At 41.0% G+C, this 13,754-nt stretch overlaps 1 protein-coding gene across 16 annotated transcripts in view; it reads left to right on the forward strand.

The window, feature by feature from the left end:
• Nucleotides 1-13,754, forward strand: part of LOC135491514 (ankyrin repeat domain-containing protein 26-like) — a 46,487-nt gene that overhangs the window by 21,882 nt on the left and 10,851 nt on the right. For 15 of the 16 annotated variants that reach the window (XM_064777441.1, XM_064777455.1, XM_064777445.1 and 12 more), the window contains 14 exons: nt 2,728-2,943; nt 4,106-4,305; nt 4,466-4,598; nt 4,848-4,928; nt 8,445-8,543; nt 9,069-9,153; nt 9,454-9,795; nt 9,956-10,090; nt 10,305-10,526; nt 11,273-11,439; nt 11,715-11,862; nt 12,103-12,144; nt 12,626-12,814; nt 12,982-13,197. In XM_064777441.1, the coding sequence (XP_064633511.1) occupies nt 2,728-2,943; nt 4,106-4,305; nt 4,466-4,598; nt 4,848-4,928; nt 8,445-8,543; nt 9,069-9,153; nt 9,454-9,795; nt 9,956-10,090; nt 10,305-10,526; nt 11,273-11,439; nt 11,715-11,862; nt 12,103-12,144; nt 12,626-12,814; nt 12,982-13,197 (2,275 nt within the window). The remainder of the gene's footprint in view (nt 1-2,727; nt 2,944-4,105; nt 4,306-4,465; nt 4,599-4,847; nt 4,929-8,444; nt 8,544-9,068; nt 9,154-9,453; nt 9,796-9,955; nt 10,091-10,304; nt 10,527-11,272; nt 11,440-11,714; nt 11,863-12,102; nt 12,145-12,625; nt 12,815-12,981; nt 13,198-13,754) is intronic. The other variant, XM_064777444.1, reaches the window with a different exon arrangement.

Consider the following 13,754-nt stretch of genomic DNA (forward strand, 5'->3'; position numbering starts at 1 on the left):
ATTTGATTGACGGTTCTCGGGCAAAGGCCTACCGCTTATTTTGGCCCAGTGCACTCTTGTGACCACATTGACAGGGAACTTGCCTTGCCTAGCGAGCGGGATTACTTTACCGTTGGTGTGGTGGTCTTCAGTTTGAAATCCCCCCATCCTTGGAGGCCCTTGATTCATTCTGGATTCTTTGAGTTGGATCCAGCAAGTGATTGATGCGCGAAACATATTACTTGGATAATATTCCTCATCTTGTTGACTTTTAAAATCGGGAGGATGCCATTTGCCCTTAGAGCCGTTCATTATCCTTATTGGTATGTATCACAAAAAATATATCAGCGGCATGTAATAATAAAATGGTGCAAGTGGCAAGCATCTAAAAATCAAGCGATTCAACAAATTAATGGTTTTGTGATGATGCCACTTTTACTGATTACAATGCAGCATGGTACACATCCTAATCAGAATGAAGGACCTACCCTTAACTGGGCTACTCACTTCATCAGCTGGGAGTGTTGATTAATATCAGAAACTAATAGCATTTCCATTCATGTGACTATACTACTACTCTGAATGAATGAGGATTGGAGGTGATTTTCACATGTAAAAGACATGATACAACTGTGTATTTATCAAGTAATTGTACTACAGTATTCAGTCTCTTGGGGTGAACATTTTCATTAATGTGTGAACAATATTTATGCTGAAGTGCGATGGTCTTCAGTTAGAGTTTGTGTGTTGACATTGGTTGATGTAGATTGGCCTGAGTTCCCGTTGGTCATGGTTACTCCACAGGGTTGGATCAGATGACGGATGAACTGTGGTCAAATGACAATGCCTTGATTAAAAAGCTTCTCTCATTTGCAAGGTAAAGTTCTCGATTCATATGCGGGCTTAAAGCCCTAATTAGCAGCGACCCTTACTAATTCTGCAAACAGGATATTAGAAGGTTCACCTAATCTTCAATTAATTGGCCTAAATTTCTGTTGGATTTTGATTTAATGGCCAAAGTAGTTTGTTAGGGATGATGTTGAACTTAAGACTGCATGAATTCTTAAATGTTTTTCGGACAATTATTAGATTTGTTGTATTTGTTCTATAAACTTCTCGATAAAGGGTGTTTATTTCCATAATAGTCCATTCTTGTGGTGTTAGAAGCTAATTGGGCATGCTGGTTTGGCACCTCATTAAAATAGGATCAAGAAAAAGATATGCAGCTTTCGTCAGAAAAAAATGTGATCTGAAAATTGGATTATTTCAAATCGAGTTTAGATCTTGGTAAAAGTGATTGTTTGCTTGCTATTTCCACCAATCCCGTCCCGCGAGATCCATACCATGGTGTAGTAGATGGACGAGATTTCTCAAACGCTTTTTGGCCATTTTATGTTCAAGGACACATTTTATTTGCATCATGAATGGCGCCTAAAGTGGAGATATCAGGAATGTTACATCATTTGGTCCACAAAATAACTTCCAGAGGTTTGTTTCCATTTGAGTACTTCAACATTTTGATTTGCGCCAATGTGAAAATATTTACGGTCTTCGATCACACGGACCCGTTCTTTACAAGACAAATACACACAGAGTTGAAATGGGCCTTGGTTTACCCTAGGCCTTACAAGGGGCAAGAGACAATACCAGCAATTGTTCTTTCCAACTTTTCATTTGTTCAGAATGACAACACTTTAGGCCCTACAAGAAACTAATCAATTTAATTGAAGTGAACTAGTTTGACTCTTTGGGCTCTCGTTGGCTAGTTCATATCATGGAAGGAGTGTGGGTGGATGTTAGGTTAATTCACGTGGTTACAATGAGAAAAAGCTCAAAGTTTGGCATAGCTCCTCGCAGTATCAATATTTTTGTTGCAATGGTCATCAAAAACTGCATTACTGATTGCAGTTGTTTCCAACTTCGTGGCTGATGGTCTGACTTGGACTTTGTTTTTCAAATAATTTAGTAGCACTTACTGATATGTTGATTGTGTTTCTTTCATTTTCGACAAAAGTTTTGACGCTGAGAGGGCCATTATGCACTTGAGAACTTGCTCATGTACAGAATAATGGGATAAAGAGCGTAAATTTGACCAGTTGTTCCTTGTTGAAGTCAAATTTTGTTTTACTCAGCAAATCGACCGAACATCAGATTGGCCATTATACACTTGTGAACTTACTCAGGCAAAGTCAGATAGATTTAAACATTCTCAGTTCCTTGCGGTAAAATAAGTTTTGTTTACTTCCCCTGACAACATTACCATGGTGAAGAAGGGCCTATTGTGACAGAACTCCAATAGAAGCTTGTTGTAGAAATATGTTACAGTTATTTGGCTCAAAACTGCCAAAATTAAGCTTTATGTGGACAGACGTTTTGTATTCTTATCATAATCTTATTGACACATTATTAAAAACTTCAATATTTTCTGTGGCATTTGCGTGAATTTTTCAATGGCAACCCCGCTGATTGATCAAATGGCTAAGAGTTATGACAGGTTTAAGCAACCTAAGAAATAAAAGTTTACATTTTAACTCCTGTTAATACTTTATGTAATGCAGTCACAAGATTGAAGTTTGACTGTTAGCTCTCTGGGAGCCCATATATCAAAATCTGTGATCTGCAGCGACCTCAAATCTTCTGAGTCCTGCAGCAACGTCAATCTTTTGAGTCCATCTGACTGTTATCCAGACTCCTATCCTACTTGTAGCTTTTCACTTGCTAAGTCTTTCATCTTATCCTGTTTTGCAGGGACGACCATGGTAACTTGAATGGCGGTCACGATGAGCGATCGCGCCAGATCAAGGCTCGGCGAGAGAAGGCAGAGAAAGAGTTGGAGGATGCACGGTTGCGCCACCTGGGGAGGAGCATGTCTCATCCGAGCTTGGACGGTAGCCTCGAGGATGAGGATACTTACACCAGCGATGTGGTCCCCGACTCTCCGAGGGATCATCATATCAATAAAGAGTAAGTACTGGCGAAAAAAGAACAAACTGCACAAATCTCATTGTTGCCAACTGGAATTTAAAAGTGACCTGGAACAGATCTCATTGTTGCCGACTGAGATTTCAAAATTTGAACTGCAACAGATCTCACTGTTGCCAACTCAGATTTCAAGTTGTGAACTGCAACAGATCTCATTGTTGCCAACTCAGATTTCAAGTTGTGAACTGCAAGAGAACTCATTGTTGCCAACTCAGATTTCAAGTTGTGAACTGAAAGAGAACTCATTGTTGCCGACTCAGATTTCAAGTTGTGAACTGCAACAGAACTCATTGTTGCCAACTCAGATTTCAAGTTGTGAACTGCAACAGAACTCATTGTTGCCAAGTGAGATTTCAAAATTTGAACTGCAACAGATCTTATTGTTGCCAACCGTGTGAGATTTCAAACTGTGAACTGCAGTGAAGTACAAGCATTAAATCTGCCACAAATCTTTCAGTGTGCCAGATTCTGTCCATAAATGGAATTGGATACAAACTGTAATTGATTTCACTGTTGCTGGAAGCTGTTGGATGGTTTTGTCCGCAAATCATGAGAGAAATTCTTTCCAAACCATCACCTGCAAAAAATTTGGAAGACTGGCTCTTCACAAGACAGTTGCTATGCAGCTGCTATTGTAACCAGTAGCAACATCCACCCTCCAATCATATCATTCAGTCAGAGCATTGTTCCAGGGCAATCCCAGGGTTCCTCTGACTGGCCTTGGCAACCCAGCCTAGCAACAAGCTTGTCATCAACCCTGCCTGGTCCCACACTGGGTGTGACCAAGTCATGTATTTTGGGACGTAGATAAGATGTTTTACCATGGATAAATTCCAAAGACGAGCTTTACGTGAATTACAAATACGGTAAACAGTCCTGTTTTGTTGCATAAAGTGCATTTTGCAGCCATGATTTGGTTTAGAAAATGCAAAAATGGATTCTGAATATGAAGTTTGAATTTGATTCTTTGCTTATCCTATGATGTCAGGCAGGGAGAATTGACATCAAATGTAGCCACCCAGGTCGAGAAGTGGCAGATTTTATAATACTACAACCACTTTTTGGTCCAACTGTCAAGCCTACAACCGAACACAAGGACTTAAGACTACCAACATTTAACAATGGTCTCATTTGTCCCTTTCAGCCGTGATTTGACATCTCCCCTGGGCTCTTACGTCCATGGTGTCCTTGGGAGCTCCACCCCTATCCCGAACAACTATAACATCAACGGCGATGATGGCCTGTCGTACACCTCCACAGAGAATGAAGATTCCATCCACATGAACTACAGACCAACAACACCGCGGACACCTGACATCATGAATACCTCACTGAATCTCAACGGTAATAAAATGCAATTTGATATTGAAGTCTTCTTTTCTAGAATGCACTGTTCCTGCCAGCTTTGACTCATGTAGTGACCAGATGTGTGATACCTTGAAAAGGCTTCGTATTCATCAATGCCTAAGACCTAAAATAAAAATCTCCCATAATTTCCTTGCAGACTCAACGAGCATCTTACGGATGCAGGAGCAGCTCCGTGAACACAAGCGTCTGCTTGAGAAGGAGAAGAGTGCCAGGGTTACAGTCGATCATAAGAAAAAACTACTTGAGAAAGAGCGGGTCGATTTGCAAAAGTAAGCCATGAAAGTTTGAATGCTGAACATTTTAGCTCACTGGGCAGTCTCAAAGAATCGAAAAAGATTCTTCAAAATGTTATATCATTAGAAGGAGCACCTATCTTGGCAAAAAAATAGACGCTATTCTGGCTTTAGAGGGGTGTGCTGCCAAGTTGAGACAACAAATCTCTCTCTAATATTGTCAAACTCAAACTGAAGTACCGGTATTTGGCATTGATGTTTTAACCTTTAGAATCTTAATTTCAGAAAAATTGAAGATATGGCGCAAGCAAGGTCCAACCTGGAACAAAACAAAGTTGAGCTGGAATCCAAGCTACGATCTCTCGAGTAAGTCACTTCATATATTTCTATGGTGTCCTGCTTCTCAAAATTAGTTCTTTGCTTCAACTCAAGGTGTCAGCACCATGTTGGGCAACATGGGCCTTCAGGTGACTTCTTCCGTCCAGTTAATTACAGAAGACACACTTGGTGGTCTGGATAAATAATGTTATACCATTGTTGCCAACAGCGATGTTTTGTTAGGGAATTAGCCAAGTTTAAACATGACTGGAAAGAAAGTTGTATATCCTTTTCGTAGATCTCTGGTCAATTGGTATTTGTGAAAATATTTGTGACAAATATTAGTTCTGGGAATGGTTTGACCTTCGAAGGCAGTGGGGACATGAATGAGGAAGGGCACGATATTTATCCCAAGATAGATAAAAAACAAAGTTTTCAAATATATTTCACTTCATTACTTGTTCTGGATGTGCATTTGTCCTCAACAAATGGTCGACCTCGATAACATTCTATGTCCTAAACATGTGTACACTGATTGACGAACTATTCTACTGATTTAAATTAAGAAGATTTGATAGGTTGATTAAATACTATCCTTATCATCGTTTCGTGCCATGCTTGACAATCCATTGAGGAAGTCTAGTGAACTATGTCTTTCAAATTACTTATAAAATTCTTGATCAGTCTCAACAATGCCACGAATGGAATCGTCATTGTAATCTAAACCCGATATGTTATTGTGTCCAGTCCTAGTGGCACGGTGCCAGTCCTTTTTGGACGCATGCCAACCTTCCGAGTAGGCCTTTGTTAGCGTCTATAAAATATGTTTACTATGTACACATTAGATGTGTTCGTATCTAGCTATATCATTATTGGGTGTTGGTCTTCCGAGACAGAGAAATTGTAATATTTTGGTCAGACATCATCAAGAAAATTTTTAAAATCCTCCACCTCTGTAATTGGGCGGCCGGCTGGATTAACACCGAGGATTAATGCACAGTGCCAGTTTTTTGGGATACACAAGTTCATTTGGAAGTATTCCAGTTGACGCCTTCTCAGCTTGACACTAATAGAAATTTAATGAGTCATGATAATTTCCTGCCAAATTTATGGATAAGGTGTAATATTTTTTGTGTTGGCCTGGTACTAATGTAAACAAATATTGGGAAACCACATTTAGACATGGACAATCGACTTTACGACTTCAAGAGGTCAAAATTAGGCTAGGACTTGACCAGCGTGGACACATTTCACAAAGGACCTGTTGTGATATCTGGATACAGTGTATAGACCCACATACATACAGAAAACAAATCTTTTAACTTGGATTACTTATTATACATGAGGATCGACTTTCACTTAGGATAGTATTTCAGCCAGGTGTGTTGTATAAGGAATAACTGGGCCCCATCAACATTTAAGGTATTCGGTGAAATACTGTCAGTTGGTTGTTTGGTCATTCCAGCAGTAATAAGCAACAAGGACCTTTGATTGAGTTAGAGAACTTTCAGGAACATTCGGTGGCTGAACTTCCATGATGCCTTCAACAGACGAACAATCTGAGAAGCTGGCATTCGTGTTAGCGTGGATTTGTCATGTGTGTCTTTACATGTGTCACCTGGTTACGAGTGGGTTCAGTAGGTCTCGCTTGCCTGCCCTACCCCTGGGGGAGATTGGAAATGAGTCTGCAGATTTGAAAAAGAAGAAGGAAGAATCTGGAGAGGCACTCGATTGCCTTGAAGATGATAAGGATGACTTACAGGGAGCAGCAGGGGAGACAAAGGAAGAACATGTCCTGGGCTGTGATAACTTGGCCAAAGAAGAAGAAGTGTTAGTCTCCCAGGCAGATAATGGTGTCAGGCGAAGGGTATCTTTTCGTAGGAAGTCACTTCCCGATGATGGACATGTTGGATATTCGGTGGCGGACAGTGCCCTGGGCCACTCCATGATGGAGACTGAGGCTGACTTCTCTTTCTGTGATACAGAATGTGATGCATCTATTTTGGAGGCTGATTTCAGCCACCATGGTGTAGAGTCAAATGAAACTGCCCCAGGTGCCCAAGAATCTCCTGAAGATGAGGTAAAGGATCTTGACCAAGGCATTAAACGTGAAAGTCTGGAGGAAAAACTTGTTGAGAATGCGCACGTCGTGGAAGAGGAGAGCGAGGATCTTGGCATTGGCTTCAGCAGGAATCCAGATCTCAGTCGCTCTGTCTACAATCTCAGTGATGCAAACTTATTTTCTGAAGCAGACGATGCCAAGTCTAGTGAGGTGGAGGAAGAAGTAGTTTGTGCTACAAAGGAGGATATCAACGTTTTAGATAAAGATTGGGAGGATCTCTGTTTATTCCCAACAAAGGGGTCTGTGGAAGATGTTGATGGTGCTCCTTGTGGCTCAGACTCTGAGAAATCTGATCGGTCCATTCGTGATGAGATCAGCGAGGACATTGCAAGCGTCCATGAGGACCTTGAGAAACTTATTGGGAAGATCAACAAAGCAAGCAATACGTCCAAACTTTCAGATCGCATTCCCTCTGAGAGTGAAGTCTGTGATAGTGCCAAGCCAAATGATCTCAAACAATCGACATGTGCTGAAAAAGATCTCATTGTTGAAGAACGTGTTTCGTGTGATGTTTTTCGTGGTTTGATGGCCGAAAATGCTGCTGTTTTGCCTGAACTTTGTGATAAAGAAAGCCCTTGTGATGTTGATCATAAAAGTGAAGACTTGAAATTTGTTGGTGAAGTTAAACATAATCTCAGTAAACCAGATGAGAAAGACCTGATGAACTCTGGTGGGGATAGTAGTGATCCCGAATCCAAGAAAGGAACTAATCGTAATTTGGTTGCTAACTCTGACTGTGATTACCCAGAAAGCATTTGTACTTGTGATGCAATCAAAGATATCGAATGTGCCAAAATCCCCCAAGCTCAGGGTGCTGTAGGAGAGAGGGGTGTGATCTCTTTTACTGAAAATGTTGAGGGTGGGGAAGTGTGTGCTGTTGGGACTGCTAGCAATGAAGCCGTGTTGCCCGTCGACAAAGAAAGTGAGAAAGTCATCCCAAACATTCAACATGTTGGCTCTAGTTATGACAGTGAGAAAAACGCAGAGGATTATAGTTTCAATATTGAAAGATTACCTCAAAGATTGCAGGATATTTTCTTTAAACTTGATGAAACAGAGGAGTTTGATCCGGGAAATTTCGGTGTTGAAAGAGCAGCTGAAAGGCGGAGTCTTGTCAAAGAAATTGACAAGACACATTTCAGAAACATGTCCAACAGGAACGACCCCCTGAAGCATTCTTTGGAGAGCTTTTGTGCCAAAGCTGGTGTCTTGAATCTCGCTTTAGGGAGCACCAGAGCAAAATACCTCATGGATCCAGAACTTGATGCATTTGATCTGGAACATTCTTTAACCCTCCATGGGCGCGATTCACCAAACTTGAAAAACACAAGTTTTGACAGTGCAATAGATTTTGCTGATAATGTTCTATTTTCGCATGGTTTTAACTCTCGCTGTGATAACTACTGTGATAATGATGAGGATTTCCGGTTGGATTCTTACAGTTATAACTTGAATGAGGAGATTGAGAAGAGGAAGAATGCCGAGGTACTGCTGCAGAAGACCAAGCAGCAACTCAGTAGGAAGGAAGAGCAGTATACCCAGTAAGTACTCGTTAGTTCATCCTGAGTGACAAAGATGTAAAAAAAAATTCCCGTAACCATTTTACAAGTTGATTTGTTGGGTCAACATGTCTGGTCAGGTCATAAATCAAAACAAACAAGAAATACCTTACAAAATCTCATTACGTGATTTTATTGTGGAATCATATATTCATTATGGAATTAGACAGATTACTCTATTAAATGGATTGTAATGTATACAATGAAAACAAAGGGGATTAAGTAGGATATTAGTTAGTAATCCATTGTATGGGTATAAGGTTTATCTTGGGTTGATCTAACTTTGATTATGTCTAATATCCGAAATAATTTAATTGGGTTTAAATTTAATTGGTTATGTGATTTGAGAAGATTGATTCTTGTGTGGTTTGAGATTTTGTCGGGAGAGTGACATGATTGAAACTGCAGCCTAATACAGAAATGAGTAAAAACATAGTTTGAGGATAATAGAATAATATACTTGACTAGAACCAGTAGATCCATCATTTATGTATTTCCTCATTGCAGAGAGCTTGATGCAAAGCAAAAGACAGAACTTGGTATGCGGAACCTGCAGATGGAACTCCGCTCTAAGGAGTCCCTCATTAAACAGGTACGACCATAAAGTCACACGCAAAGTATTGACGACAACTGTATCTCCCCTAAAGTGATATTAAGTAGCTTGGGTCAAGTGATATCCACTTTACTCCATAGCTCAATGTCTGTGCTGGCTGGTACTGTTTGAGGGCCTCATAACCAAGTTCAATCCCGGGGAAAACCCAGGCGGGTGGATGGTAGGCAGAAGTGGACTCCATACCTCTGGCTAAATCCAAAAGGGTTATAATGCTGGTAATGGTGATGATGATGTTATGCAGTATTCTTTCAGTTTTATAGTTTATGCCTAATTTTTCAGCTCGAAGATGAGAAGAATGAGGCAATTCGTAGCCTTGCCCAGGAGAAACACGCTCGAGCACTTCAGGAGCAGCATAATGAAAAACAAGTCGAAATGCAACAGTCCATAAACCTTGAAGCCGTAAGACAGACAGGGAAACAAGCTGCCGCATTTGACAAGTTAGAGGAAGCAGATGAAAACATGCGTTCTGTTCGAGAGGCCGCTGACAAGCTTAAGACGGAGCTGTATGGTACGAAGTTGGAGTTGGATCGTCTGAAGAGCCGCACCAAGGATGACCAGAGGTTGCTGACGACAGAGAATGAGGAGCTGACTACGAGGATAGAGGACCTCAAGCATGATATTGTAAGTACATGTAGAGTTCTTCATCAGTTCAGCTCTTGGGCGAACTTTGGCTGGAATCTTGGGGTGTTCTTTCACTGGTGGTTTCAGATGTTGGGTGGGTAGTGTCTCCTGCCAATTTACAATTACAAGGTTGCTCATATCTCCATTCTTTCCTCTTCAGAAACTCAATGAAGAAGCCCTTGCTCACGCATCCATGCAATACACCACTCAGCTCAACAGCCTGAAGACGGAGAATAGCTTGCTTTCATCCAGCCTGGACAAGGAGAGGGTGGCTAAGGACAAATTGGATAGTGAGGTTAGTAGCTTTGAAATTAGGTCATTTCGAGAGGAAGATTTGTGTTCTCTGAAAGTTCAAAGATCTTTCTGAAGTAAGGGGGTCCATGCCCGACTTATATGGAAGTATGATTTGAGTAATTCCAGTAATTCGCTGAACAAGAACACAATTTACAAAAATGTTTTGTTGTGGCATTAGACACTTTGAATTATTCTGCTATTCTTGGTATTTCCAGTTGGAATCCCTGCGCACACGGTACAATCATGCCTCCAATGAGTTAGAGAGGGCCCAAATGGCCCGCACCGAACTGGAGCGCAACATCCAGCGGGAGCGTGAGGAATGGAACCGGTCAATGGATCGAAAGGACCAGGAGATGAACGCTCTCAAGGATACCAACCAGTCTCTGTACCAGAGGGTCGGCATTGCGGAGACCAAACTTGGTGCTGTGGAGAATGAGGTGAGACTGGAAATGATCATTTCTGTTTTGAAGTTTGCGATGAACTGTGGAGTCAGTCCTTTGTTAACTGTTATTGTTTTCATTTTTGTGTGGGCACAAAAAAGGGGGCACATTGAATTGGTATTTGGTCAGAATTTTATTCCGGTTAAAACATTTTGTTCATCCCTTTCATGTCCAATCTGATGGTTGATTTTCAGAAACGGGAATCAGACAAACATCTTACAAGAATGGTACCAACAATATTTTGCAACCTCCCACGTCTGTCTTCCTTCAAAAGATTCATTTTGTTCCATTTGTTTAAAGTGTTCAAAATTGTGTGATGGTTTTGGAAGCACTGGCACCTACAAGTACCTACTTGGCTGTGGTCATCCTCATGAAGTATTTGCTGGACTTCACTATGGGGTCATGTCTCAGTTTATTCCTGCTGTCATAAATTACCGTCTTTAAGATTACTCGAAAGTCACCCTCTACCCAAAATATCTCACTTATTGTTACACTTTTTCAAAGTTGACCCACACAACACCACACTCATGTTGATGTTACACATTTATTCTGACGCTTTTGTAGTTCCCCAAGCAGTTATCCCTGGATGAGACCATGGATCAGAGTGAAGTCATTTTCCTTCTTACTCACTATAAGAGAGTTCTAAAATCTGTAAATCACAGGTCAGGATACGCCAGAATAAAAAAGTACCCAGCTTCATCCTCCTTTGTTCAGGTATCTAATTCTGAGTCATCCTATTTCAGTTGAGTGTTGCCAATACCTCATTACTGGAGAGAACTGCCATCCTGACCAACTTACAACGTGAGGTGGACCAGAGGCGGAGCTCACATGACAACCAGGAATATGCTCTCAGGAAAGAAAAGGAGGACAATGCTAAGCTCCAGGCTCGCTTGGATAGCACTCTTGAAAAGTAAGACTCAAAACCATGGTTTCTTAACTTGAGTACTCTATCAGTGACTGTCATTCTTCCAGTCAGCTCCAGTGTCTATTCTAAATGTTTGAGATTGCAGTATATGAAATTAAATGATAAAAATGGCCCCTGAATTACTCATTCACGATTCAGGCATGAACTCCCCTCTGCAGAATTGGCAGACCTTGACTCACCTTGTAGCGGCATAGATAGAGTTTTGGTTGGAGGCAGCCAAACAATCATGTTGTTTCAATTTGTCTCTTTTTTCATTCTAGGATGTCCACAGCTCAGCACGAGTGCCTCTCCATGAAGCAAGAGCTGGATACCTACCGTAATAGCAGTTCATTGAAAGATAGGGCAGCAATGGACAGCCAGGACAAGTTTGCTGAATTACTCGGCACTATCAGAACAGACTATGACAAGGTCAGTAAAGGACACTTCCAATTGAATTGAATGGGATTAGTTTTACTTCAACAGAAATCAGCTTTGACACTCCATGAGGGTGGTGACAGGGTTGATGATAACTTGAAAGAACCCAGTTCATTAAATCACAGGAAATTCAAATGCATTTCCCGTCTTCATTCAGTTGTTGATCTTCATTTAGATCATAAAGATTTACAGTATTTCACTGTTATAAAACATTTTTGTCTTACTCACGTTTAGCCCCAGAAAAAACTCACTTTGAGTGCTCTTGTGCAGCAAAATGTATGTTAACATTTTCAAGATATCTGCTTTCAAATTTTTGGAATGGTTGTTTTATAATTTGCTTGGTGTTGGAAGAACTGTTGCGGTCAATCCTGTTCTACTTAAAGGGAAAACATCCTCACCCATACCCAAGCTCTTCTAAAGGGAGTTTTCTGCAGGACTGCACGTCAGCTTCTATTCTTTCTCTCTAAAGTCGCTTACGTCTGGTGGAATGGCCCTGGTAATTGCTGATACCATATCTGTCTCTGCAGTGTTTTGCCTCTAGGTGCACCCTATCATGATGTATGAAGTAGACAAGATCCAGCCGCTTAATATCTGATTCCACTGAGGCTCATTCCTAGTCTATGTTTGCCTTAACACAGTAGTTGTTTAAAACATATCTGCAGTTTTTGGGATGGCGCAAGGACCGAGGAACCAGCCACAACGCCGCTATATAAAAAAATTGGCTGAAAAAGTGGTTAACCTCATCTGTTTCTTTCAGACTCGTATCACCCTTGAAGAAAAGAACAATCACCTTGTGGAGCAAGTGGAACGTTACAAGGAGGAACTACGAAATGCGGAGATGAAGAGAACAAGTCTCGAGCAAGAGTTACGACAATTGCAACACCAGCATAATGAGATGGTGAAGAGACTAGCTGTGGCGGAGGTTGGATTGGAGAATGCTAAGCAGGTATGGCCAGAAGTCAAAATCTCAAAAGGTGCGAAATGTGCCTGAGCTACGTACAGTTTTTGGCAATTACTATGTTGTGGTGTAGGAAAAGACCTTGGAGTAAATTACTGCTTTCCGATCATATCACCTTCCAAATTTCAAAGCTGTTACTGTTTCTGTATTTTCAGGCTAAGGTGTCCATTGATGCAGAGAAGGTGAAACTGCGACAAGATGTGGAGCAGTTCCAAGGCAAGCTCGAGTCGGCCCACAGCCGCACCCAAGACTACCAGGCCAGGATCACGGAACTGGTCGACCGGTTAGAGCACACTGAAAAAGACACCCAGAAGCAACATGCACAGATGTATGAGTCTGTAGCTGTAGCAAGCATGGCACAAAAAAACAGGGTAAGGATGAGTGGTTATTTTTCAAATCGATTTCTTGTCAGGGCGTTTATGAAAGAATTTTTAAGAACATGCAGAATGCGATGTGACTGCTTTGGAATCAAGCCTCAATGCAACAAAGTTTTTGTGATTACAACCGAAATGTTGACATAACCTTTCCAGGACTTACATATCACTTTGTGTATAGTGAGCTGATAATCTGTAATCATGTAAAATGTTGGATATTTTGACTTTTTAGGACTATTCGGATACTTTATTATCTGTGTGTATTCCTTTTTCGTATATTTTATATTTGTTTCCCCCAACCTTGACCACCTGGGTAAAAGAGCTCAAAAAATGTTAACTTGTGTGCTGTGAAAGTCCCTACTGACACTCCCCTTGTTGTCCACCATTCAGTGGACTTGTCCATGTCCGATACAGATAGCTTCCTCCAATGTCTTTTCATTTTTAGAGAAATGGGATCAGAAGTTATGAAAACCATCATTTCCCATACCCTATACCCTTCCGATTTTGTGCTAACTTACATTTTCCCAAAGTTTGATTCTAACAGTGTGTGGATG

This window comes from Lineus longissimus, chromosome 7 (assembly GCF_910592395.1).
Source record: "Lineus longissimus chromosome 7, tnLinLong1.2, whole genome shotgun sequence".
NCBI classification, from domain to species: domain Eukaryota; kingdom Metazoa; phylum Nemertea; class Pilidiophora; order Heteronemertea; family Lineidae; genus Lineus; species Lineus longissimus.